Below are 25,454 nucleotides of genomic sequence, written 5' to 3'. Positions count from 1 at the left end.
TAATGTTAATTCTCTCAAAATGCCCATTCTTGTAATATATTGAACCAGGCAAAATTTATTGGAAAGCCGTTCAGCCGTTTTTTTTTTTTTTTTTTAATAATTCCTTACAGAAACTTAGAGTGTAAAATGGCAACTCTAATTCCAACCATGGGTATCCATTTTATGAAATGAATCTATGGGGCCATTTATCATGGCTAGGTAGCCTTTGAGCAAAATTTAATTAATTTCACCTGCCCTAATCTCAGTAAAATCTCTAACTTCTAGTGAAAACTGAACCGCCATAGTTTGGCTCACATACTGTACATGCCAATCTTACACAATTATTGCCTGGTCAATAACCCTGACAGTACTAAATGTTCATTCTTAAATCCAGAGGCCTCTAAAATATAGTGATTTTTAGTAACATGTGGACTGGCTTAGCTAGGTACTTTAGTTAAAAAATATATTTTGATATTGTTTATTTCATGGGCGTTAAGTGCTACAGTACAAAAAAATGCTAGTTCTAATAAAGCAACCCTTTAAGCACAACTCATTTATCCAACACTATAGAAGCATAGACATTTAAGAAAACAAAAAACTAGTATTTTAGATTTCTTTTTTAATTTCGATTTTTTTGGCTTTCGGAACAAGGAAGACATTCCCATCTTTTGTTTGTTGAAGGGAATATTCGAGAGGGGAGTACGGTTTTCCATCTTCGTCACGCAGCTTGTTGAAGACCTCCATATACAAGGTCCCGAGTTGCTTCTTCATAAGACGAAGGCTGTTGTTATATTCTCCCTTCTCCGCAAGTAGTTTTTCTTTCTCGTTCTTCAGCTTATCTAGATCACTCTCCAACTCCACAATATTCTCCATTTTCCTCTTGCGGCAATTTTGGGCTGCAACCTTATTTTTTCCACGCCTGCGTATATCTCGGATGAGAGCAAGTTGGGCGTCATTAAACTGGTGTTTGGACATCAAAACATTGAAATCATCCACAGGAAGGTTAACAATTGTATTGACTGAGAATGGTACATTAAGAGCTTTCGCTCTTTGCTCGTCTCTAGTGAAACGAGCCTCCTGGCGACTTGAAGATTTGTCCTTTGTGAATGGGGACTTACTTTGACCAGGCCTAACAGGCAACTCTTCTCCTGAAGAATTGTAAGATTCGGTTTCAAAGGATGCATCAAGTGGTACAAAAGGCGAAAGTGAAAAAAATGCATCTTCTGTGAATGACACTGGTAACTCTTCAGTGGGATTTTTTTGTTGTACACTTTCAGGTTTGCTATCCACATCTTCCATTTCAGAGTCACTGTATCCATAAGGAGCATCTCCATAGACCGAGGAGCCCATAGACTGCCCAGGTGATGTGGCACATGGACTTGTGCCAACTGAAACTCCTGAATCCGAATCATTGAATTCTGATGGATTGTTCCCATTAAAAGCTTTGCACATAGAAAGGTCCTTTATATCAACAGGTTCATTTAAAAGTTCAGTGAGAGACTGGCCCGAATTGTCTGTCAAAGGCACATTGGTAATTTTGGGTTCAATAAGGGTAAATATGTCATCACAAAAAGATTCCACGTTAAATGTTTGGTTTGTGTTTACTGTGGGCACATTGGATACAAAAGAACCTACAAAGTCATTAGAGAAAACCGGAGCGGCATTTTCAACTGGCTTTTCCATAGGCGGTACTGGACTGTGAAACATGTAACTGGGTACAGTCTCTGTAAGGGGTCGTTGATTTGGATACATACTCAGGTCTGCAAAGCCATCAATCTGATTGCCAAGACACTGTATGGAAAGAAAAAACAAAAGGAAGTTAATTGTGAAAAACTGCAATTCTACCATTTTAACCACTTCAATTAGGCATTTTTACCCCCTTCCTGATCAAGCCAATTTTTAGCTTTCAGCACTGTAGCACTTGGAATGACAATTGTGTGGTCACGCAACACTGTACCCACATAAAACATTTTATCATTTAAGACATATATAGCTTTCTTCTGGTGGTATTCATTCATCACAGGTTTTTTTCATTTTTGCTAAACCAAAAAAAAAAGTTTTAATTTGTTATAAAATTTTGCAAATAACATTTTTTTTTCTTCACGGGTTTGCGCTGATATGGCTGCACTGATGATCTGTACCCTGATTATCAGTGTATATGTGCCTCATCAGCCTTGCTGGTTATCGGCTCTCCTTTCCTCACACAGCGACAGCGTTTGAGGAAAGGAATGCTGATAACCGGAAAGCTTGTTAAATATGATCAGCTGTGATTGGACACAGCTGGTAACATGGTAAAGGGCGACTGTGATTGGTTCTTTACCTTGATCTGTGATCAGCCATGTCCTAAGGACAGAGTGATCACAAAGCGCCCCAGGGGGTGCGCGGGAGGTGTGTTCTGGGAGGAGATCCATATATCAAGAGCTAATATTCCCAAAACATTATAGTTAATTGATTCGGACGATTGAAATGATTGAAACTTGGCTTGGTAGAGTGCTGCTGGTTCCTGGGATAGACTGACGGTGCAGGACTTCAGTATCCACTTGTGCACTCCGAATTTAAGATTATGAACATTTATTTACTGTGCCCATGCAAGTGATTGGGAGCCAGCTTAGAAGTCATCTCCTAACATACAGCCCCTGTAAAGGACTCTGCCTATCAATATTACAAGAAGCAAATGTCATGTGATTTAGGATAACAATAGTCAGTTTTTGTTTTATATTGTAGGCTTGTGTATCATTAGGATGCTGGACACAGAGATTATCAGGGGTACTCTCAGAAGTACAGAGGGTGTTTTATCTGCAGCTACTGTTATGGATGTAGATATGTATAAAGTGTTTGCATATAACTGGCCTGTGCCTATTTAGCAAAATGCACAAATAATGGTGAACTACGGGCAGGCAGAAAAGACCATTTAGTTCATTAAAATAGATGTAAAATAGGTTACTAAACCCACAACAGTAAAATCAGTCTATATGCAGTAAAGCATGCTTGTTATACTCCCTGTGGAACCTAAGGGGTTAATCCTCCACATTGTGTAAAAAAGGTTGCTTGATCCTGTCTTCTCTGGCCCTACCCTTCTTCCACTGTCCCCAATGTGTGTGCAAGCTTCGGTACAGATGCTTTCTCAGTTAGAAAGGCACAAGATTTGGCTGCGATTAGAAGGTTTTGGAGGCTGATGCAGGTATGTGCATCTTTAGGTGCCTGCACTGAATATCTGCAGCAGTTACTCACTTTTTCCCCAGGAAAAATGTATTTTTAATGATTTGTCTACCAACGTACGTTTATAAATAGTGTGGTATATAAGGGGTTAAAGCAAGCTCAAGGCTGCTGATACACCCATGATCTTTCTATTGATTTTTACAGCTGGCTTTCAGATAAAAATGATCTGGGTGGCTCTAGAACTGCCCAATCACTTTTATAGGTTTCTGGAGGTGTGCGGTTTTAGGCAATTCCTAGCAGCCCCCCCCCCCCCCTCCCACTTGAACCATTGACATTTCATCTCGTTCTCTCTTTCTTCTCCCCCCCAATCATTCTCACTTTTTCTTCTCAAACTGAGGCATATTTGCAGAACTTGTAGACCTTTTATTTGGGTCAACTACACCCGTTTTGTCACCTGTTTTCCAGGAGGTTATATATGGTTATATTTCAATGTTTTGCACTATTCTTTTGACATTTGGATGTCAATACTGACGTTATGCTATTTTCTTTATGCATCTGTTATATTTACAATAAAAATGTATTAAAAAAAAAAAAAAAAAAGTAATTTCTAGCAAAAAAAATTGCAGATTTTAAGGTGTACAAAAATTAAAAAAAAACGGCCCCAGCAGACAAATAGTTAAGGAATAATGCAGTTTTTGTGCCAAGCTCCACAATACTGTATTAGACTTTTTTTTTGCTCACCTAATTTTATGGTTGGCTTTTAATCACCCTAAAACTGGGCACTTTCACTCCACCCAATTTTCAGCTTTCAGCACTCTCACACTTTGAATGACAATTATTCAGTCATGCAAAACTGTACCCATATGAAACATTTATCTTTTTTTCACACAAATTGAGCTTTCTTCTGGTGGTATTTAATCAGCACTGGTTTCTTTTTTTTTTGCATTAAATGAAAAAAAAAAAAAAAAGAAGACTGAAAATTTTTGAAAAAAAAAAAAAAATATGCATTTTTCCTCGTTTCGGTTATAAACCTTTGTAAACAATTTTTTCTATATAAAATTTTGACCAAAATTTATACTGCTACATTTCTTTGGTAAAAATTTCCAAAACCAGTGCATATTATTCGGTCATATTATTTGGTCTGTGTGAAAGGTATAGAGTCTATAAGCTATAGTACCAATCATTGAAAATTGGTCAATCCTGATCTGTCCTATGCCAGGACAGAACAAATACCCCCCAACTTACCTCTTGTTAGAAAATAGACAGTCCATATTAAGTTATTTCTCACACACGGCATAGGCATACTTGCAACTACACCTCAAAACACATTCTGCTACTCCTGAGTATGGCGATACCACTTGAGACTTTTTCCACAACTTAACCACATACAGAGGCCAAACATCCAAGGAACAGTTTTAGCCATTATCCACTTTAAGACCAGACCTTCTACTGACACTTTTTGTTTACAAGTAAATAAAAAATGTATTTTTGCTAAAAAAAATTACTTAGAACCTCCAAACATTTACAGGTTACCAATTTAGATATACAGAAAAGGTCTGGTGCTAAAAATATTGCTCTCCCTCCAATGTTGACGGCAATACCTCACGTGTGGAGTGATCGCTGTTGCGTATGAGATACGTATACATGTGAGACCAACAAATTTATTTATTACAGATGTTTTTGTACACTGTGACAGATGTTGATGTGCACTGTGGACAGGGAGAGATTGTGCTTGGTGCACTGGTGTGGGCTGGCAGTTAACTGTGTATTTTCTGTGTAGCTGAGCAATAAAATCATCAGCTGCACAGAGAGACAGAGCTGCCACAGGCTGTAGTATCCCCCAATCCCCCCCCCCCCCCCCACTGAGTTCAGCGGGGAAAACTGCTACAGAGAGACCCGTGTTACCATTTACATTCAGTGATGGCTGTCATTGGACACAGCCATCACGTGATCGGGAGGTCCAAACAAACAGAGAGCCCATATCCCGATCTGTGATGTGCTGTGTTCGAGGGACACAGCCATCACAGAATAGTGCTGCAGAGACCTCGGGGCCACACACAGGCACCCATTCTAGGGGGGCCTCCGGGTACATCAACTCAGAACAGGAAGCTCCCACCTTTATGTACATTGGCTGGGTGGGAGGTGGTTAAAAATCACACTGTGATAATCAGAATTTGTATGAGATTAGTTTATTGAGGGGACGTCACAGTAACAAGCCTACCTGTAACTCAGGAATAGACAGCAGCTCCATCCAGGCTTGTTCCATTTCTGGCATGCCTTCTGCATTAGTGGCTGTGTTCGGCATCGGCAGAGTTTCTGGTGCAGATAGCTGCTCTGTAGGGAGGAAGTTCTGACTGATCTCCATGTGAGGACTGGGTGCAATTACTGTTTGGAAGGTCATTGTAGGTGCCTGAAAGCATACATAGTGTTTTTTATATATATTTTTTTTATATATGTTAAGTTTATATATGTTAAGTGTTGTATAATAATTTTTTTTGTATCAAAAATATTTATTACAAACTGAAATAAAAAAAAAAAAAACAGACTGCATGTCCTGACAAAGGGTTGGATTCTTGTGCATTTCCACCATACCCTGGAAAACTGCCTAGCCTTTGGCTCAAGGTGCAGGGACCCAAAGCGGGCAAACTGTAATTACAGTGCAATATTCCACCAATCCAGTCCAGCTCAAAGATACATGCAGCATACCAATCCTTAAAATGGTTCTAAATGTTTTTTTTTTTTTTACCTTCATGCATAGAATGCATGAAGGTAAAAAACCTTCAGTATTCAGCCCCCCCCCCCCCCCAATACTTACTTGAGCCTGATCGCGATCTGCCTCCTCCTTGGCTGAGACAACAGCAGGAGGCAAGCTGTCAATCACAGCCAGTGAGGAGGGGGGAAGCCCCATCATGTGCATCTTGTGGACACAGAGCAGGGCTCGGGAGTGAGCATGCACAAGTGCCCCTATAGCAACTTGCTATGGAGGCACTCGGAGAAGGGGAGGAGCCAAGAGCACTGGCAGGAGACCCAGGAAGAGAAGGATCGGGGAAGCTTTGTGCAAAAACCATTGCACAGCCCGCAAGTATAAGATGTTTTTTTATTTTTTATTTAATAAACCTTTAATATGATGGCCGCACTAGTTTCCTTTTACAGGCTTTTTTACCTTTTAATTTTTACCTGGTTATCTTGCAACGCACTCCCTGCCTTAAGAGAGTCACTCTTGACAGCAGCACTGTCTGGAGAGGGTAGTGTTCGGACTTTACATAAATTATGGCCCAAATACATCCATCACTTTCAGCAGTTACAGAAACCGCTGTTTATTCTTTTGGGTAAAGATTTTACATAAATAAAAAAAAAGCTGACCACCGTAAGCATCCATTAGTGTTAAATGGTTTGTCTCAGCCCTCTAACTGCAATTTCTACTGTACAGCGTGGTCTGTTAAAAGGGAGTTGAAAAATAACAGCAGTATCAACAGGTAAAAACTGCAGGACCATACCACCATCATACCACCTTATTATAGGCTTACCTGTAGGTATAAATCAAGAAAAAGGACTTTACTACTACTTTAAGTCAAATACCCATCAGAGACTTGCATAGAATATAATTTAAATGAAAAAGGATGTAAAAGAAAGTAAAAATATAGGTAGCCGCACTGCTGAATAAAAATCCGTAATTTGTAATTATTGATGGATCCAATATACTGTGTATATCAGACCACCTGAGCTTCTTCCTCTGATCTGTTTCACTCATAATTAGCATATTCATGGAAAATAATTGTAAACTCTTAACGAGCAGGGCCCTCTAGTTCCTCTTGTTTTGAATTGTATTGTAACTGTAATGTCTTCCCTCACATTGTAAAGCACTGCGCAAACTGTTGGCGCTATATAAATCCTGTATAATAAGGCTCCTGAGAGAAACAAGTCTGAGGGAGGAGCTTAAGTGGTCTGGTGTACATCAGATCCACCAAAAAAAAAAAAACACAGCATTAGGTCTTTCCTCTTTAGTCCACCGATGGACGTAGGTGCTGCTTTAAATCATAGATGGATGGGTAATAAGCCCCTCCCACTAGGAGTGACCAGGTAGAGCTAAAGGCTTTGACACGCCAAGGGGGGCGGGGTCCCTGGGTTATTAGCCTTGGCTCACCGTTGCAGCTTTTGTTTTAGCTGCCTGGTCTTAGGAGCAGGCCCACACAAGACTTTTGCAACAGGAGATCCTGGTCAAATGGGACAAGGACCCTCTATTCCTGGACAGTCTGATTCGCTTGAGTCAGAGATCCAAGGACTCCCTGAATAGGTGGCTCAGCTCTCCGAATCTTCTCCACCGGAAATCCTTCCTTCCAGTATTCTGGACGGTGGTGATGACAGATGCCTGTCTGACCGATCAACATTCTGGAACTGAGAGCAATCAAGTTGTGCCTGTTCCACTGGATGGACAATCTCAAGGGGTGTTCTGTCCGAGTCCAGTCCGACAATGTCACGGCCGTGGCATATGTCAATCATCAAGGGGGCACCAGAAGTGCCCTGGCGGCTCTGGAGGTAGCCGAGATCCTGCTCTGGGCAGAGGACTACGTCCCGGCCCTATCCGCCGTGTACATTCCTAGCGTAGACAATTGGCAGCAAACCCTGGATCAGGGAGAGTGGTCCCTCCATCCACAAGTGTTCCACCAGCTGTGTCTCCGGTGGGGGACCCCGAATGAGGACCTGTTCGCCTCCAGACAAAACAGGAAGGTTTCAAAGATTGTGGCTCAGTCCAGAGATCCTCTGGCCGATGCAGTAGACACCCTAGTGGCTCCCTGGAGCAAGTACGGGCTAATTTATGCATTTCCTCCACTGGAACTTTTATCTCGCCTGCTACGCAGGGTCGAGTTGGAGGAGATTCCGATAATTCTGGTGGCTCCAGATTGGACCCGGAGATCCTGGTACACCGACGTGATTCGGCTGAAGGTCGCAGGTCCGTGGACACTTCTTCTGCAGGAAGATCTTCTATCTCAGTGTCCAATCTTCCATCCTGCTTTACAGTTGCTGGCTTTAACGGCTTGGCTGTTGAGAGCAAGGTGTTAAAGGACAGGGGTCTGTTCCGATTCTGTGATCCCTACCTTACTCAAGGCTAGGAAGTCCACTTCCCAGAAGATTTATCATTGTACGTGGAAAGCATACATTGCTTCGTGCGAATCGCTGAAGCTGCATCCTAGATCCTTTACTATCAGCAGGATCCTGACCTTTCTACAGAAAGGGGTTGACCAACGTTGAGCACTCTGTGAAGTGTCAGATCTCGGCCTTGGCTGTGTACTTCCAACGTCCTTTGGCTACGCACTCTTTGATTTGTACGTTTCTTCAGGGGGTTCGCCATTTGGCTAGGCCCCCCCCCCCCCCCCGGAGGTCTCCGTTACCTCAATTTGGTTCTATCGGTTCTTCAGAAATCTCCTTTCGAGAACATCAGACACATTTCCTTGCTCGCCTTGTCGCAGAAAGTTGCCTTTTTGGTAGCCATCACCTCTGTGTGCAGGGTTTCTGAACTAGCGACGATATCTTGCCGCTCTCCTTATCTGGTAATACACAGGGATAAGGCATTATTACGGCCTAATCCATCGTTTCTTCCTAAGGTGGTTTCAGACTTCCATCTGAACGAAGAGACATAGTGCTTCCGTCACTCTGTCCAAAACCTTCACATCCTAAGGAAATTGCCTTGCATTGCTTGGATGTGGTTCGGGCGATACAGGATACGGGGGTATCTGGACACTACGGAGTCCTTTCGTAAGTTGGACTCTCCGTTTGCGAATATGGATGGCTGCGTCTGCGGTGACCATCTCTCGATGGATCAGACAGACAGTGGTGAAGGCATATTCTCTTAAGGGCAAGGTTCCTCCTTTCCCTGTCACGGCTCACTCTACGCGGGCGTTGAGTGCCTCTTGGGCTTTCCGCCATCAGGCGTCAGTGATGCAGGTTTGCAAGGCGGCCACTTGGTCGTCTGTACCCCTCAGTGGTTACTGCTTTTGGGCGTCCCAATCCGTCTATGATTTAAAGCAGCAGCTACGTCCGTCGGTGGACGAAAGAGAAAATGGGATTTTTTACTTACCGTAAAATCCATTTCCCCGAGTCCACCGACGGACATAGCTCCCACCCCTCTTTTCTCTGATGAGTTGGGTTTTGGTTATTATTCACTGCTTGCAACTAAACTGAAGATGCAAAGGTGAGGCCAGGGGTTATAACCCAGGGACCTCGCCCCCCTGGGCGTGTCAAAGCCTTTGGCTCTACCTGGTCACTCCTAAAGGGCTTATTAACCATCAGTCTATGATTTAAAGCAGCAGCTACGCCTGTCGGTGGACTCAGAGAAATGGATTTTACGGTAAGTAAAAAATCCCATTTTTACTCTGCAGTGCGGCTACTTTCAGGGCTAGGTCTGTATCTGGGAGTTGTGGAATGCTTGTAAACTGCTGCCAAACTTCAAGGTGTAAAGCATGGGTGCTCAACCTGTGGCCCTCCAGCTGTTGCAGAACTACAAGTCCCATGAGGTATTGCAAAGCTGACAGTTACAAGCATGACTCCCAAAGGCTTAGGTATGATGGGACTTGTAGTTCTGCAACAGTGGAGGGGCCACAGGTTGAGCACCCATGTTGTAAAGTCATATCACTAGTACATGAAAAACTGGATTTTTTTGACTTACTGCAAAATCAATTTCTCTGATGTTCATTGACGGCGACATTTCCTGATATTCATAACCATTGGGTTACACTGCCCCCTACAGGAGTAGGACACTAGGCACAAAAGGCTCGCTGGCTACACCCATGGGCAGTCCCAGGGGGTATACTCCCTCTCTCTGCCACTCAGTTTTGTTACAAGCAGTGTCAGGAAAATTATACCTCCACAGAAGGGTGGGTGCTGTGTTTGTCAATGAACATCAGAGAAATGGATTTTAGGGTAAGTTAAAAAAAAAATCTAATTTTCTCTTTCGTTCATTAACGGACACAGCTCCCAATATTCATAACCATTGGGATGTCCCAAAGCAGTGTTAACATGAGGGGTGGGAACAAAAAAAATAAAAAATAGGCTAAACATTAGCCAACCAGGGCAACCAGGAAACTCAAGAGACAACCTTTGGAAGGAACGACGGACAGGGGTGAAGAATCACCTTGTCCCTGTGAATCACAAGGTAAAGTGAACGACAGGATAATGCCGCCAGTTCCAACACCCTGCGTGCAGAGGTGATAGCCACTAAAAAGGCCACCTTCTGGGACAGCGCAAGCAGGGCAATATCATGAATATTTTCAATATGGTTTTATTTTTTTAATCTTGTCAGCGTGTGCTGTAACTTATACTTCATCAGCCATCGCTAGTTGCTCTTCACAATATAATTAGGTACAAGATGCTGTTTAGAATGTAATCTGTAGTCTTTGAACCCTAAATATTTACCTCCATATGGAATGTATCAGCTAAAAGTTTCCAGCATTCATCAAAGGACAGTCCTTGGCTCAGATCTGACTTATTCTAGATACAAAAAGAAATGTAAACATTATCAGGTTGATCCTAACAAGTAGTCCATGCCGCACTGCTTTAGTAAACAAGAAGTTGACTACTTGCCTGCAAGGAGCTTGTGACCACTGCAGCCTCCATGGGTGGCGGCTGCTGAACAGGGATGAATTCTCCAGTCTCTTCATCTAATTGGAGATTGGCAAAAAAGGCTTTTTCCTGCTCCTTGAGAAGCTGTTCCTGGTGCTCTTTTTCAAGCTTCTTCTTTTTTTCCAGCTCATATTCTTTCTGTCTTTGATGGTAGTCAAAAACTTCTCGGCCAACACCGAGATCGATGTCTTGTTTCCAAAGGATGTCGATGAGGTCCGTATCCTAAGAAGAAAAATACAATATAATGTCACTAAAAGTATAACCCAACAGCCTTCATTATACTGAGCAAATGGATACAATCGTCTAAAGGAAGGGCAATTGGTTCTCAGAGTAACCAGATTTATTCTCCAAAACTTCACTACAAACATTAAATATTTAAAAGGGTAGCTAGGGATTACAAAACCAATTCCTCTCATTTGGATACCATTATAAATGAGGCCCACTAAAATATTCATGGGCTAGGTTTACATGGGTAAACTGAGGCCAGTCTGAGTATCCGCACAGCCTCAAGAAGATTTGGCGGGGGTGGGTTTGCTGCATTTATGAGGATAAAGAAAGCACCTGAAACACCACCATTCTCTCTGATCTCCACTGCCACTGACTACTAAAAGTCAACATCTGTCATTAAAAACTGGACTTATTCAACATTGTCACCAGCATCCAACACCAGGAAGGGGGATGGCTTACTAAAAATGGACACATCTTCACAAAATAGACCAGTTTTGAAATTCATGAAAGCATGCTGACACCTGCCTGACTCTCTATACTGTAAAGAGATTGGCTTCTTTAGCCAGAGATGGCAATTGGCTAAAGAATTTATTCAGAATACAATCTGATTACAGCCAAGGCATCTTTCACACGGGCAGCCAGGGGTCGGTAAAAACAGGTGGCTGAGTGGCAGTTATACTGCCCCCTGGCTGTCCACCCAAAGTCTAAAGTAAAGCTGGAAGAGTTGCAGCAAATTTTACATGGTACGTTGTGTTGACAAGTGGCACAGCCTGTCAAACTTGGCACTCCAAGACCATAGGGCCATGCAGAAACAGCATGGCTCACAGGTACAGCACATTCGCCTCAAATTACGGTTTGTAAAAAAAAAAAAAATATATATTATATACACACACACACACACACATATATATATAGAGATCTATATCTATCTATCTATCTATCTATCTATCTATCTATCTATATATACACACACACACACTATCTCACATATGTGTGTACACCCCTCACATTTTTGTAAATATTTTATTATATCTTTTCGTGTGACAACACTGAAGAAATGACACTTTGCTACAATGTAAAGTGTATAGTTTGTATAACAGTGTAAATTTTCTGTCTCCTCAAAATAACTCAACACAAAGCCATTAATGTCTAAACCGCTGGCAACAGAAGTGAGTACATCCCTAAGTAAAAATGTCCAAATTGGGCTCAAAGCGTCAATATTTTGTGTGACCACCTTTATTTTCCAGCACTGCCTTAACCCTCTTGGGCATGGAGTTCACCATCGCTTCACAGGTTGCCACTGGAGTCCTCCTCCACTCCCCCATGATGACATCACAGTGCTGGTGGATCTGGAGATATGCTTGACCAGTCCATCACCTTTACCTTCAGCTTCTTTAGCAAGGCAGTGGTCGTCTTGGAGGTGGGGTCATTATGTTGGAATACTGCCCTGTAGCCAGTCATCGAAGAATGGGGATCATGCTCTGCTTCAGTATGTCAAAGTACATGTTGGCATTCATGGTTCCCTCAATGAACTGTAGCTCCCCAGTGCCGGCAGCACTCATGCAGCCCCAGACCATGACACTCCCACCACCATGCTTGACTGTAGGCAAGACACACTTGTCTTTGGACTCCTCACTTGGTTTCCGCCACACATGCTTGACACCATCTGAACCAAATAAGTTCAGACCACAGGACTTGGTTCCAGTAATCCATGTCCTTAGTCTGCTTGTTTTCAGCAAACTGTTTGCGGGCTTTCCTGTGCATTATCTTTCGAAGAGGCTTCCTTCTGGGATGACAGCCATGCAGATCAATTTGATGCAGTGTATGGTCTGTGCACCGACAGGCTGACCCCCCACCCCTTCAACCTCTGCAGCAATGCTGGCAGCACTCGTACGTCTATTTCCCAAAGACAACCTCTGGATATGATGCTGAGCACATGCACTTAAGCTTCTTTGGTCGACCATGGCGAGGCCTGTTCTGAGTGGAACCTGTCCTGTTAAACTGCTGTATGGTCTTGGCCACTGTGCTTCAGCTCAGTTTCAGGGTCTTGGCAATCTTCTTATAGCCTAGGCCATCTTTATGTAGAGCAACAATTCCTTTTTTTTTTTTTCAGATCCTCAGAGAGTTCGTTGCCACGAGGTGCCATGTTGAACTTCCAGTGACCAGTATGAGAGAGTGAGAACGAAAAAAAATCAAAATGTAACGCACCTGCTCCCCATTCACACCTGAGACCTTGTAACACTAATGAGTCACACGACACTGGGGAGGGAAAATGGCTATTTTTGGACAATTTGGACATTTTCATTTAGGGGTGTACTCACTTTTGTTGCCAGTGGTTTAGACATTAATGGCTGTGTGTTGAGTTATTTTGAGGGGACAGCAAATTGCTACAATGTAAAGTAGTGAGTGTACAGCTTGTATAACAGTGTCAAAGTGTCATTTCAGTGTCACAGTGTCTCACAGTGTTTCAGTGTCATATATATATGTGTGTGTGTGTGTGTGTGTGTGTGTGTGTGTGTATATTATATATATATATATATATATATATATATACACACACACACACACACACACACAATCTCAATCTATATACACATAGACATATGAAGGGATGTGGTTTTCACGCCTTTATTCTGGTTGAGCAGCATCTAACCCCTCAGGGTATAAGGGATGTAAAGGCTTTTCCACAGTCTTTTGTAGTCATAAGACGTGTCACAAGAGAACTAGTAACAATAGGGAACTATCAGAGGAACTGTGCTCATTTCATTTCCTGTCAAAATAATATTCCACAAGCACACAATAGGCTGTGTCTGGCTCACAAGGAAAGATACAGATCAGTATATTTCTGGAGTGATGCAAGACTTTGCCATTTATTAATCTGCTCACATAACAAGCGACACAAAATTCCTAAACCTATCAGTAATATATCAGCACAATTCCAGTTAACCGTTTCATTGGAATTTATTTGGGCAGATAGGTATAGAAATAGGATACACGTTGCCAGATAAGAGGCTCAATTCACAAAGCTTTAACACAAAGATAAAAAGATCTTTATTTCAGCCATGTGGCTAATTTTCAAATCCCGTTGGGCGCAGCTAAAAATGACTGCCACCGTTTTGAGAAAAGCGATTCCCATCATGGCGTTTTTATGAACTAAGTCTAAGGTATGCGGTTTTCTGTACGATTGGTCGGCATTCCATGATCACCAAGGGACACGTCTTATGGGTCAAACAACATGCCATCCAAAGTAATGAAAATAAATTGTCCTCACAAAGTGGCTGAGACACTGTTAAGTCCCGGTTCACACTGGTGTGATGCAGGAAACCCTGCGATTCAGTGCCAGTTCCTGCATTGTATCAGAATCGCACAGTATTTCACACTGAGGTCTGAAAATCGCTGGGGGTGCCAATGTAAAGTTAATGACACCCCCAGATTGGTTCTCAGAACACCCAAGCGATCTGATTCCAGTGGGAACCAGAAAGGGTCCTACAACCATTTTGGTGAGAATGTGACGTGATTTCAGCCATACAGTTTGTATAAGTGAAATCACATCGCAAAGACATCGCATGTGATCAGCACAGCAATGCGTTGCAAATCACATGCAATGTCTGGCATCACACTATTGTGAACCGGCACTAAAACAACAATGTACAAACTGTGAAATTTGTTGTAACATACTGCCCCACACCTGACACAATGGAGCACAAAATGCACCCGTTGCTGTGAACTTCTCACAAACTCTTATCAGAATCGAATACAGTGATACCTCAGTTCACGAACGCTTCTGTTCACGAACAAACTCGGTTCACAAACCGAAAAGTTCGTGAACCGGAGCATATTTTTATGAACTCCACTTCAGTTCACGAACTCCGCTTCGGTTCACGAACAGGAGCCGCGGCCATTTTAATGCTATTTCCAGGCTGTCACATGGTCGTGACTTCCTGTAGGAAGATCGTGGAGAGAAGAGGAGACACAAAAAGAAGTACTTTGAATACTGTGAAGACACTTTTTGGTGTGCTTTTTAGCACATACAGTACTGTACTACACTGTACAATACTGTACTTACTGTATTGTATTTCACAGCCTCCCACCTGCCTTCCTCCATGCCAGAAGTCATCTCAAGCAAGGTTAGTGTTCTCTCTTTATACATTACTATACTGTACTAATTTGTATTGTAATTGGTTTCATATTTTTGTGCTTCAAACCCCCCCCCCCCCCCCCAAAAAAAAAAAAAAAAAAAAAAAAGGTCAGAACGGATTTCCATTGAACTCTATGGGAAAATGTGCCCCGTTTCACGACCAATTCGGTTGGCGACCAGAGTCAGTTCACGAATTAAGTTCGTGAACCGAGGCATCACTGTATATTCTGTAACAGAACATATTCTAGTGGTGTTTAACCCTAACCATTGTGTTAATATCCCCTTTAGTGTCCTAATGCTAGGTTTGTTAGCAAAATCACACATATTGGGCTGGGCTGGAATGGAACCGGAGAGGGAGCATTCCATACTGGATTCCACAAGCACAGAACTTCCTCTCTCATTACACACAGGTCTAAGTTAGCAATGAAAAGAGCAAAGATAATGTGCATAACATTATAGCAGCCGGCGTTCATATCTCATATATATACCTAAAGATATCCCATGATGGTCTTCCCTGCCAACAACTGTGGGGACATTTCATCAGATGAGCTGAAAGACCTGTCAGGACCACCATGGCTACCACCCAGCCCAGGGATGGTAATGATTTTCCTTTCTTTGTCCTAGATGTGTTTACCTGGCCAAGAATCATGTTTAGAACAGTTAGAACAGCATAGACACCTAAACTCCCCCCTCCCAGGTCTATGGACACCCTCAGCTTATAGTTATTGCAGCAGTCAGAGATGACTGCCGATTGGATGCTCTACGCTCCCAATAAACTGACAAAGGTGACTTATAAGAGATGTACAAAGAGGCAATACTGAATAACGTCATTTTTTACTTGAAAGGCAAGTCACTATCACTAATAACCATTCACTATCACTAATAACCTGACAATACTTGGGTCTAAATAAACAGTAGGATGTTGCGTTATAATCTCCCCATCAAACAAAACCCAATGAACACCAATCTTTTAGCAAAGTAGGAACAGCCAATATGAATAGTATGACCTGACACCCAGAATCATTTGCGTTTCTTCTTCAATAATATTATGGTGATCCACAATAAACCTTAGATCAGTGGTTGTCAGCTTATGAGCTAAAGGGGGCCTCAAATGCAGCCCCTTAGATCACCAAAGGGCCACACATAATGTTCAACATATGGAATGCTCGAGAGGACTGTCAGAAAATGCCAACCTAAGGCTCCATTCACACCTGAGCGTATCGTTTTCAGGCGGGTTTTTTGGGACTTTTTTCAGGGTTTTTTTGGGCTTTTTTCCAAGTGTTTGGAGACAGGCATTGACATCTAACAAAAACGCTGGTAATCAGCCAAAAATGAAGCTCATGTACTTGTTTCAGCTTCAGGCATTTTGCTTCAGGAGAGAAAACGCTCAGATGTGATTAGGGGCCAATGAAATGAATAGGATTTTGCTTGTTGGGCGTTTTGAGACTTCAGAGATGAGCGTTTTATGAGCTGAAATACGCTCAGGTGTGAACAGGGCCTAATAGAGGAAAGGAGGGTCAGAGTGTGTGGACTGGCTACGTTTTTAGCTGGGGATAGGCTGCAGAATAAGAAACTGGAAACAGGTTATTTGAGGCTAGTAGAGATCAATGCTGTTCCCACTACAAACCGCACATCCTATACCAAACAGCCGCATGGGGGCCCTAAGGCCGCAGGTTGGGCAACATGGGGTTAGAAAGACAGGATGCTTCTATTGTACCCAGGCTCATAAAGCTTTCTTTTTATATCAGGTTTAGATCTGCTTAGGTGTAACCTGCCACGGAGCAGTAGCAACAAACTGGAAGATCAATAACATACATACACACTACTCTGTACATACAGTATGTAGAGTATGTTATATTGAAGTTTAGATAGAAAGCCAACTACTTTAGATCAGTGATGATCAATTTGATACAGAGGTCCTTAGGTGCACCCCTGGCATCACCAAGGAGCCATAGTATATGTAATGCTACAGAAAGTTGTGAGACTGCAGAATTGCAACAGGTGAGGGTGAAAGACTACCAGGATGATAGAGAGATAAGAGATGATCAGAGACCGTAGGTGTGCTAGAGGAGAAGATCAGAGACCGTAGGCATGCTAGAGGAGAAGATCAGAGACCGTAGGCATGCTAGAGGAGAAGAAGTTCAGAGACAGTAGGCATGCTAGAGGAGAAGAAGTTCAGAGACAGTAGGCATGCTAGAGGAGAAGATCAGAGACCGTAGGCATGCTAGAGGAGAAGAAGTTCAGAGACAGTAGGCATGCTAGGAGGAGAAGAAGTTCAGTGACCGTAGGCATGCTAGGAGGAGAAGTTCAGTGACCGTAGGCATGCTAGGAGGAGAAGTTCAGTGACCGTAGGCATGCTAGGAGGAGAAGTTCAGTGACCGTAGGCATGCTAGGAGGAGAAGTTCAGTGACCGTAGGCATGCTAGGAGGAGAAGTTCAGTGACCGTAGGCATGCTAGAGGAGAAGAAGTTCAGAGACAGTAGGCATGCTAGGAGGAGAAGTTCAGTGACCGTAGGCATGCTAGAGGAGAAGTTCAGAGACCGTAGGCATGCTAGAGGAGAAGTTCAGAGACCGTAGGCATGCTAGAGGAGAAGTTCAGAGACCGTAGGCATGCTAGAGGAGAAGTTCAGAGACCGTAGGCATGCTAGAGGAGAAGTTCAGAGACCGTAGGCATGCTAGAGGAGAAGTTCAGAGACCGTAGGCATGCTAGGAGGAGAAGTTCAGTGACCGTAGGCATGCTAGAGGAGAAGATCAGAGACCGTAGGCATGCTAGAGGAGAAGAAGTTCAGAGACAGTAGGCATGCTAGGAGGAGAAGTTCAGTGACCGTAGGCATGCTAGGAGGAGAAGTTCAGTGACCGTAGGCATGCTAGGAGGAGAAGTTCAGTGACCGTAGGCATGCTAGAGGAGAAGATCAGAGACCGTAGGCATGCTAGAGGAGAAGAAGTTCAGAGACAGTAGGCATGCTAGGAGGAGAAGTTCAGTGACCGTAGGCATGCTAGGAGGAGAAGATCAGAGACCGTAGGCATGCTAGAGGAGAAGAAGTTCAGAGACAGTAGGCATGCTAGGAGGAGAAGTTCAGTGACCGTAGGCATGCTAGGAGGAGAAGTTCAGTGACCGTAGGCATGCTAGGAGGAGAAGTTCAGTGACCGTAGGCATGCTAGAGGAGAAGATCAGAGACCGTAGGCATGCTAGAGGAGAAGAAGTTCAGAGACAGTAGGCATGCTAGAGGAGAAGTTCAGAGACCGTAGGCATGCTAGAGGAGAAGTTCAGAGACCGTAGGCATGCTAGAGGAGAAGTTCAGAGACCGTAGGCATGCTAGAGGAGAAGTTCAGAGACCGTAGGCATGCTAGAGGAGAAGTTCAGAGACCGTAGGCATGCTAGGAGGAGAAGTTCAGTGACCGTAGGCATGCTAGAGGAGAAGATCAGAGACCGTAGGCATGCTAGAGGAGAAGAAGTTCAGAGACAGTAGGCATGCTAGGAGGAGAAGTTCAGTGACCGTAGGCATGCTAGGAGGAGAAGTTCAGTGACCGTAGGCATGCTAGGAGGAGAAGTTCAGTGACCGTAGGCATGCTAGAGGAGAAGATCAGAGACCGTAGGCATGCTAGAGGAGAAGAAGTTCAGAGACAGTAGGCATGCTAGGAGGAGAAGTTCAGTGACCGTAGGCATGCTAGGAGGAGAAGTTCAGTGACCGTAGGCATGCTAGGAGGAGAAGTTCAGTGACCGTAGGCATGCTAGGAGGAGAAGTTCAGTGACCGTAGGCATGCTAGGAGGAGAAGTTCAGTGACCGTAGGCATGCTAGAGGAGAAGTTCAGTGACCGTAGGCATGCTAGGAGGAGAAGTTCAGTGACCGTAGGCATGCTAGGAGGAGAAGTTCAGTGACCGTAGGCATGCTAGGAGGAGAAGTTCAGAGACCGTAGGCATGCTAGAGGAGAAGTTCAGAGACCGTAGGCATGCTAGAGGAGAAGTTCAGAGACCGTAGGCATGCTAGGAGGAGAAGTTCAGTGACCGTAGGCATGCTAGGAGGAGAAGTTCAGTGACCGTAGGCATGCTAGGAGGAGAAGTTCAGTGACCGTAGGCATGCTAGAGGAGAAGTTCAGAGACCGTAGGCATGCTAGAGGAGAAGTTCAGAGACCGTAGGCATGCTAGAGGAGAAGTTCAGAGACCGTAGGCATGCTAGAGGAGAAGATCAGAGACCGTAGGCATGCTAGAGGAGAAGATCAGAGACCGTAGGCATGCTAGAGGAGAAGATCAGAGACCGTAGGCATGCTAGAGGAGAAGATCAGAGACCGTAGGCATGCTAGAGGAGAAGTTCAGAGACCGTAGGCATGCTAGAGGAGAAGTTCAGAGACCGTAGGCATGCTAGAGGAGAAGTTCAGAGACCGTAGGCATGCTAGAGGAGAAGTTCAGAGACCGTAGGCATGCTAGAGGAGAAGTTCAGAGACCGTAGGCATGCTAGGAGGAGAAGTTCAGAGACCGTAGGCATGCTAGGAGGAGAAGTTCAGTGACCGTAGGCATGCTAGAGGAGAAGTTCAGTGACCGTAGGCATGCTAGGAGGAGAAGTTCAGTGACCGTAGGCATGCTAGGAGGAGAAGTTCAGTGACCGTAGGCATGCTAGGAGGAGAAGTTCAGTGACCGTAGGCATGCTAGGAGGAGAAGTTCAGTGACCGTAGGCATGCTAGAGGAGAAGTTCAGAGACCGTAGGCATGCTAGAGGAGAAGTTCAGAGACCGTAGGCATGCTAGAGGAGAAGTTCAGAGACCGTAGGCATGCTAGAGGAGAAGATCAGAGACCGTAGGCATGCTAGAGGAGAAGATCAGAGACCGTAGGCATGCTAGAGGAGAAGATCAGAGACCGTAGGCATGCTAGAGGAGAAGATCAGAGACCGTAGGCATGCTAGAGGAGAAGATCAGAGACCGTAGGCATGCTACAGGGCATGAAAAGAGACAGCATTATATAAGAGTTGTTGACTATTAAGTAAATGCTTTATAAGACTGGAAAAGGTTACATTAGATTTCCAGAGATCATGGCTATTACCGCCACCTTGCAAACAAATTCTTCGTAATTTGTGCTGCCTACAGCCCCTAAATGGAGAAATAGGGCCAAAGCACTTTTGACCCTACTTCTGAGGATCACAGGAGTGCAGAACGAAGTGCACTGTATATCAGTACCAGTACATATGTAAGAAAAACAAGATTATACCTGTGCTCAGATCCCAATAGCTTGTCCATGCAAATAATCTACCAGGTGCTAAAAGGGTGTGACCACATATTATAAAAATACTGGATGAACCCTCTACACACTGCTATACCCTATAAAAGGAAACTTTGCAATAAAAAAAAAAAAAAATAGGAATATTTAGTTAACACGCATTGCAATACATGTTTAAACCACTTAGGGACCGGAAGATTTTCCCCCTTAATGACCAGACCATTTTTTGCGTTACATTACTGCGTTACTTTAACGGACAATTGCGTGGTCGTGCGATGCTGTACCCAAATAAAATTGATGTCCTTTTTCCCCACAAATAGAGCTTTCTTTTGGTGGTATTTGATCACCTCTGCAGATTTTATTTTTTGTGCTTTAAAACAAGAAAAAAAAAAAGCGACAATTCTGAAAATAACAAACAAAAAAAAACACGATTTAAAAAAAAAAAAAAAAAAAATCAAAATGTTTTCATCATTTTTGGCCAATCTGTATTCTGCTACATATTTTTGGTTAAAAAAATCAGAATAAGTGTATAATTGGTTTGCACAAAAGTTATCATGTCTACAAACGAAACTAGGGGAAAGATTTATGTCATTTTAATTTGTTTTTTCTTTACTAGTAATGGTGGCGATAAGCGATTTTTAGCGGGACTGTGACATTGCGACGGACAGATTGGACACCAGTGCTAAAAATAAGCAGTTACTGTATCAAGGGGCGATCAAAGGGTTATGTGTGCTCCTAGGGAGTGATTTTCTAACTGTGTGGGGGATGGACTCACTGGATGAACACAGAGACCTGTGTTCCTAAAAAGGAGGAACACAGGATCACTGTGTTCATCTCTGAAAGAACAGTGGTCTGCCTTGTTTACATAGGCAGACCGCTGTTCTGTCTCAATGGGGAGCCCGATGACCGCCGGACCTGCTGATTAGCTCCCATTCTGGCCAATCACCGTGTGTGCGCGCGTGCCCCTACTATCCATTACACAAAGCCACATGCAGGTACGTCGTTTCGCTTAATAGAGCCAACCTGCCTCAGTAAAACTACAGCGGCTGGTCGGCATGTGGTTAAGTTGGCCAACGGCGCCAAAGTAATCCCTCTTTAACCAGTCCTACTCTGCTTTGCCACTGCAAATGCTACTGTGGACACAATGCCAACCTGGGGCAAACAGACACAAAATGGGGGAGAGCTACATGGTTTAGTTTTGGCCACTGACCTGCAATACAAGAGAATAGCTGTGCTCAGATCCCAATAGGGATAATATATAAAAAAAATAGGGATATTTAGTGCACACATATTGCAATACATGTGGTCATACCCCTTTATCACCTGGTAGATTATATGCATGGACAAGCGTTTAGGATCTGGGCACAGGTATATCTTGTTTCTCTTGTATTGCGGGTCAGTGGACAGATCTAAAACATTTCGCCCTCTCCCAAAATGGTGTTGCACTTGATATGGTTCTTAGTAAATCCTAATAAAAAAAGATCAGAGGTGACATAAAAAATATGAGAAAAGAAATGCAGAGCACTTAAAATAAGAGAATGTGAAAGATAAACATCTCTCTGTCTCTCTTTCTTCACAGGTTTGGGTATGCACCAAAACACAGGCTAATGTCTAAGGGGGCCTTGAATGCCACACGAGGCCTTCGTTGGGCACCAGAGCACGAGATGAAAGAAGCAATGGATAATACAATAGAGAGTAGTCAGAGCCCTCTGTAACAGACTTCCACAACTAGATGGAGATACTTTACTTACGCTGTTGATAATGACAGCCATTTGACAATATACAAACGCTCTTAAAATTATTGGCTGGTTTATACACATGGGCAGATGTCATCACAACAGTGCACATGACCCGTCACATTCTCAGCTTTTTGACCCCTCAAATTCCATTAGAACTCTGCCCTACAAACTGAAGCAGAGAGAAAATGTTCTACTGTCCTTAAAGCAGAACTTCACCCAAAAGCTGCAAGGCTCCACTGCCAGTTTCCCTTAGTTAAGGTACCAGCTCCTGGACCTGAAGCCCATTGAAGAATCGGTTTGGGTGAGGACAGTGCTGGATCCCTGGACAAAGAATTGTCTTTATATTAAAACTCAGCAGCTACAGTATTTGTATGTGCTGACTTACTTTTTTTCAGGGGAGACTGGAGCTCCTCTTTAAAGAAGTAAACCCTCATAAAAAAAAAAAAAAGAGAAAAAAAAACCTGTAAAGACAAAGACATAATGAGCGAGTACGCATCGCATACTCGCTCATTATGAAATACTTACCTTAAAACGAAGCCCTCGCAGTGCGTCCCGCTCAGCGACAGGGCGGCCGACATGTCCGGCTGTCCTGCTTCCTCGTTCGCGTCCTCTGGCCATCTGATTGGCCGGGGGCGCGATTACATCACTCCCACGCGAGCGGGAGCCACCGTTCGCGGCATAGGGCTCTGAAAGAACGGCACGGGTGGCCGTTCCTTCAGAGCGCATGCGCCGATGACGTCATCGACTGCATGCACTGTAAATATCTCCTAAACTGTGCATGTTTAGGAGATATTTATAGCACCTATAGGTAAGCCTTAAAGCGGAGTTCCACCCTAAAATTATACTTACCTCCATCTTTTTGCTCCGGGTCACCTGAAAAACAAATGGATAAATCGCAATTTTCTTTTTTTTTTTTTACTTACTTTGTTTAGAAGAAAATATACTCACCTTACTTCCTTCTTCCTCCCCCTCGGCGGCCACGGCGATTCCTCACTTCCTGGCTTGCAATGATTCCTGGGAGCTGAACGTCATCGCTCCCAGGAATCAATGCGCCTGCACCGGCCCCGACGTCAGTTCCGGTGCAGGCGCCTTCATACCTTGCTAAACAGCTTCTGGGCATGCCCAGAAGCTGTGCAGGGATGACGCTGCAACCCCGGAAAGTGACGACGGGGCCGGTGCAGTGCATCGTGGGACCGAAGAAGACGAAGAGGACACAGAAGAGGATCGCGCTGGCTTCAAGCTGCCCACACCTGAGATGGCAGCGCTGGACAAGACATTTTCAAGGTAAGTATTTCTTCTAAAAGGTAAGTGCAACCCGGGACAGATCAGAGGCTAGCCATTGTGGAATGCACTAGTCCTGACTGTCCCGGGGGTATTTTTATTAAAAAAAAAAACAAAACACTTTCCCAGGGTGGAACTCCGCTTTAATATATGCTTACCTATAGGTTAAAGACTTTAAGGTGAGTTTACAGCCTCTTTAAAGTAGAAGTCCATACTAACACTAAAATCTCTGCATCTATAGACCTTTATGATAGAACACTAACCTATTTAACCCTGTAAAGAAGAAATCAGTATACTTACCTTTTTTTAAGCCGATCAGACCCAATCCCACACGGAGCTGTCAGCGGTGGGGGGTGTAGAGGACACATCCGACAATGGAAGCCCCATAGTAAGAATATGAGTGATGTCACTCCCCTTTCATTTCACAGTCGTTGTCGGTCATGTCCTCTGTAGAGCTTCCGCCGCTGGAGACCAGATCGGATTCATAAAAAGGTATGTATATAGATTTCTTCTTTACAGGGCTAGATAGGTGAGTGTTGGATCATGGAGGTCTATAGATGCAGGGATTTTAGTTTTAGGGTGGACTAACACTTTAAGGAAGATCTTCATGACAGGTACCCTTCAAGTTAGCAGTGTGACGGGAGAACTCTTCCTAAGCAGCTGAAGCTGTCACATGATTAAACCTACAGAGACTTGTTATGACAACTCAATAATGAAATAATGAGTTCTTTGCACGCTGCTTTCAGATGTTATTACAAGGGCTGTTCACTAATAAAACAAAATGACATTATCGTGCTAGAAGTAGGAATACGGAGTTTATTGTTGAACGAACTGGCAGAGTCAAGAAGAGGGCGTGTACCGACATACCCGGGCCTGAAAGGTGCACCTGTACTTTAAAAAAAAGAAATAAATAATTTTTACGGTTTTAAGCTTCTCTCAGACATAACATTGCGGTCTTAGCCCCCGTTCACACCGGCGCGACTTGTCATGCGATTTGACAGGTTAAAATTCGCATGAAAAGTCACACCCAATTGTTGGCAATGGAACTGTTCAAATCAGTGCGACTTTGCGGTGCCGCACAGATTTAAAAAAATTGTTCCTGCACTACATTTAGTGATTTCAGGTGAGACTTGCATAAACATCTGTGCATAAAATCGCACAGATGTCAGCCAAGTCACACTGACATCTGGCTTTGAAATCATGCGATTTTACGTGAAGTTGCACAATTTCAAAGTCACATTCAGTGTGAACCCAGAATAAAAGTGTACCTATAGCCAAAACATTTCCCTTTAGTTTCAATAGAGTAGGGAACAGTTAAAACTTCCGTCAGTTTATTTGGACTTTCCTGTTTGGGAGATTTCTCTTAATTTTTTGTCCCACAGACAGAACAGGAAGTGAGAGCAAATCTCTATTAGGCGAGGGGAATCCCTCTAGGCAGAGGTCCTCACTTGCAAATTCCAGTTCTGGAGGGAACCGTTAAATTGTGTATTTTTCATCAATTTCTGTTTTGGTGACAATTAACAGAACAAATAAGCAGTGCGAATCCCGGCAATAGGAACACAGCAATAAAGAAACTCAAAGAGGTTGTAATCCTTCCTATTCTATTCAAAACCTAAAAAATAAAATGGCTACACAAATATTAAAGCAGAACTAATTTCTCTCAATCAGCATTTACCATTTGTAAGCCACTGCTAGCATTAGGAAATAGATAAGAATAAAGATTACTGTATATATTTGGTTATAAACTTTTTTTTAAATTTTAGTTGCTTCCTGGTTTCTGGCCTAGGCCAAAATGATGTCATACATCCCAGGAATCTTCATGGGGGATTTTAAAGCAGAATGCTTTTCCCCCCCCCCCATTAAAAGTTGGTCAAAACATTATAATCTGATCTTCTTTCCAACCGCTATGAAGGGCAAAGTGCTAACCTAAATCCAGTCCGTCTTATCCAATTTAGGCTCTCACACTTCACAGTAGAGCCCTGCACGGCACTGTTTTATTAAACACACACCCGTCCGCACCCGCTAATTGTATGACCAGGACCGCCCGCCCCCGCAAGGTTTGTGTTACACTCCCGCCCGCACCCGCAAGGTTTGTGTTACACTCCC

General features: G+C 43.5%; 1 protein-coding gene across 1 annotated transcript in view; it reads right to left on the bottom strand.

Annotated features, from left to right (window-relative positions):
* Nucleotides 1-441: 441 nt before the first annotated feature.
* Nucleotides 442-25,454, bottom strand: part of NFE2L2 (NFE2 like bZIP transcription factor 2) — a 67,335-nt gene continuing 42,322 nt past the window's right edge. The window contains exons 2-5 of the mRNA XM_082260383.1: nt 10,717-10,977; nt 10,549-10,623; nt 5,360-5,548; nt 442-1,770 (exon numbers count right to left, since the gene is read on the bottom strand). Of these exons, the coding sequence (XP_082116509.1) occupies nt 586-1,770; nt 5,360-5,548; nt 10,549-10,623; nt 10,717-10,977 (1,710 nt within the window). The 3' untranslated portion in view covers nt 442-585. The remainder of the gene's footprint in view (nt 1,771-5,359; nt 5,549-10,548; nt 10,624-10,716; nt 10,978-25,454) is intronic.

Source organism: Pelophylax lessonae (assembly GCF_965119305.1).
Source record: "Pelophylax lessonae genome assembly, chromosome: 6".
NCBI classification, from domain to species: domain Eukaryota; kingdom Metazoa; phylum Chordata; class Amphibia; order Anura; family Ranidae; genus Pelophylax; species Pelophylax lessonae.
Note: the sequence above shows the minus strand (reverse complement) of the source record. Positions and strands in the feature narration are given on the sequence as shown.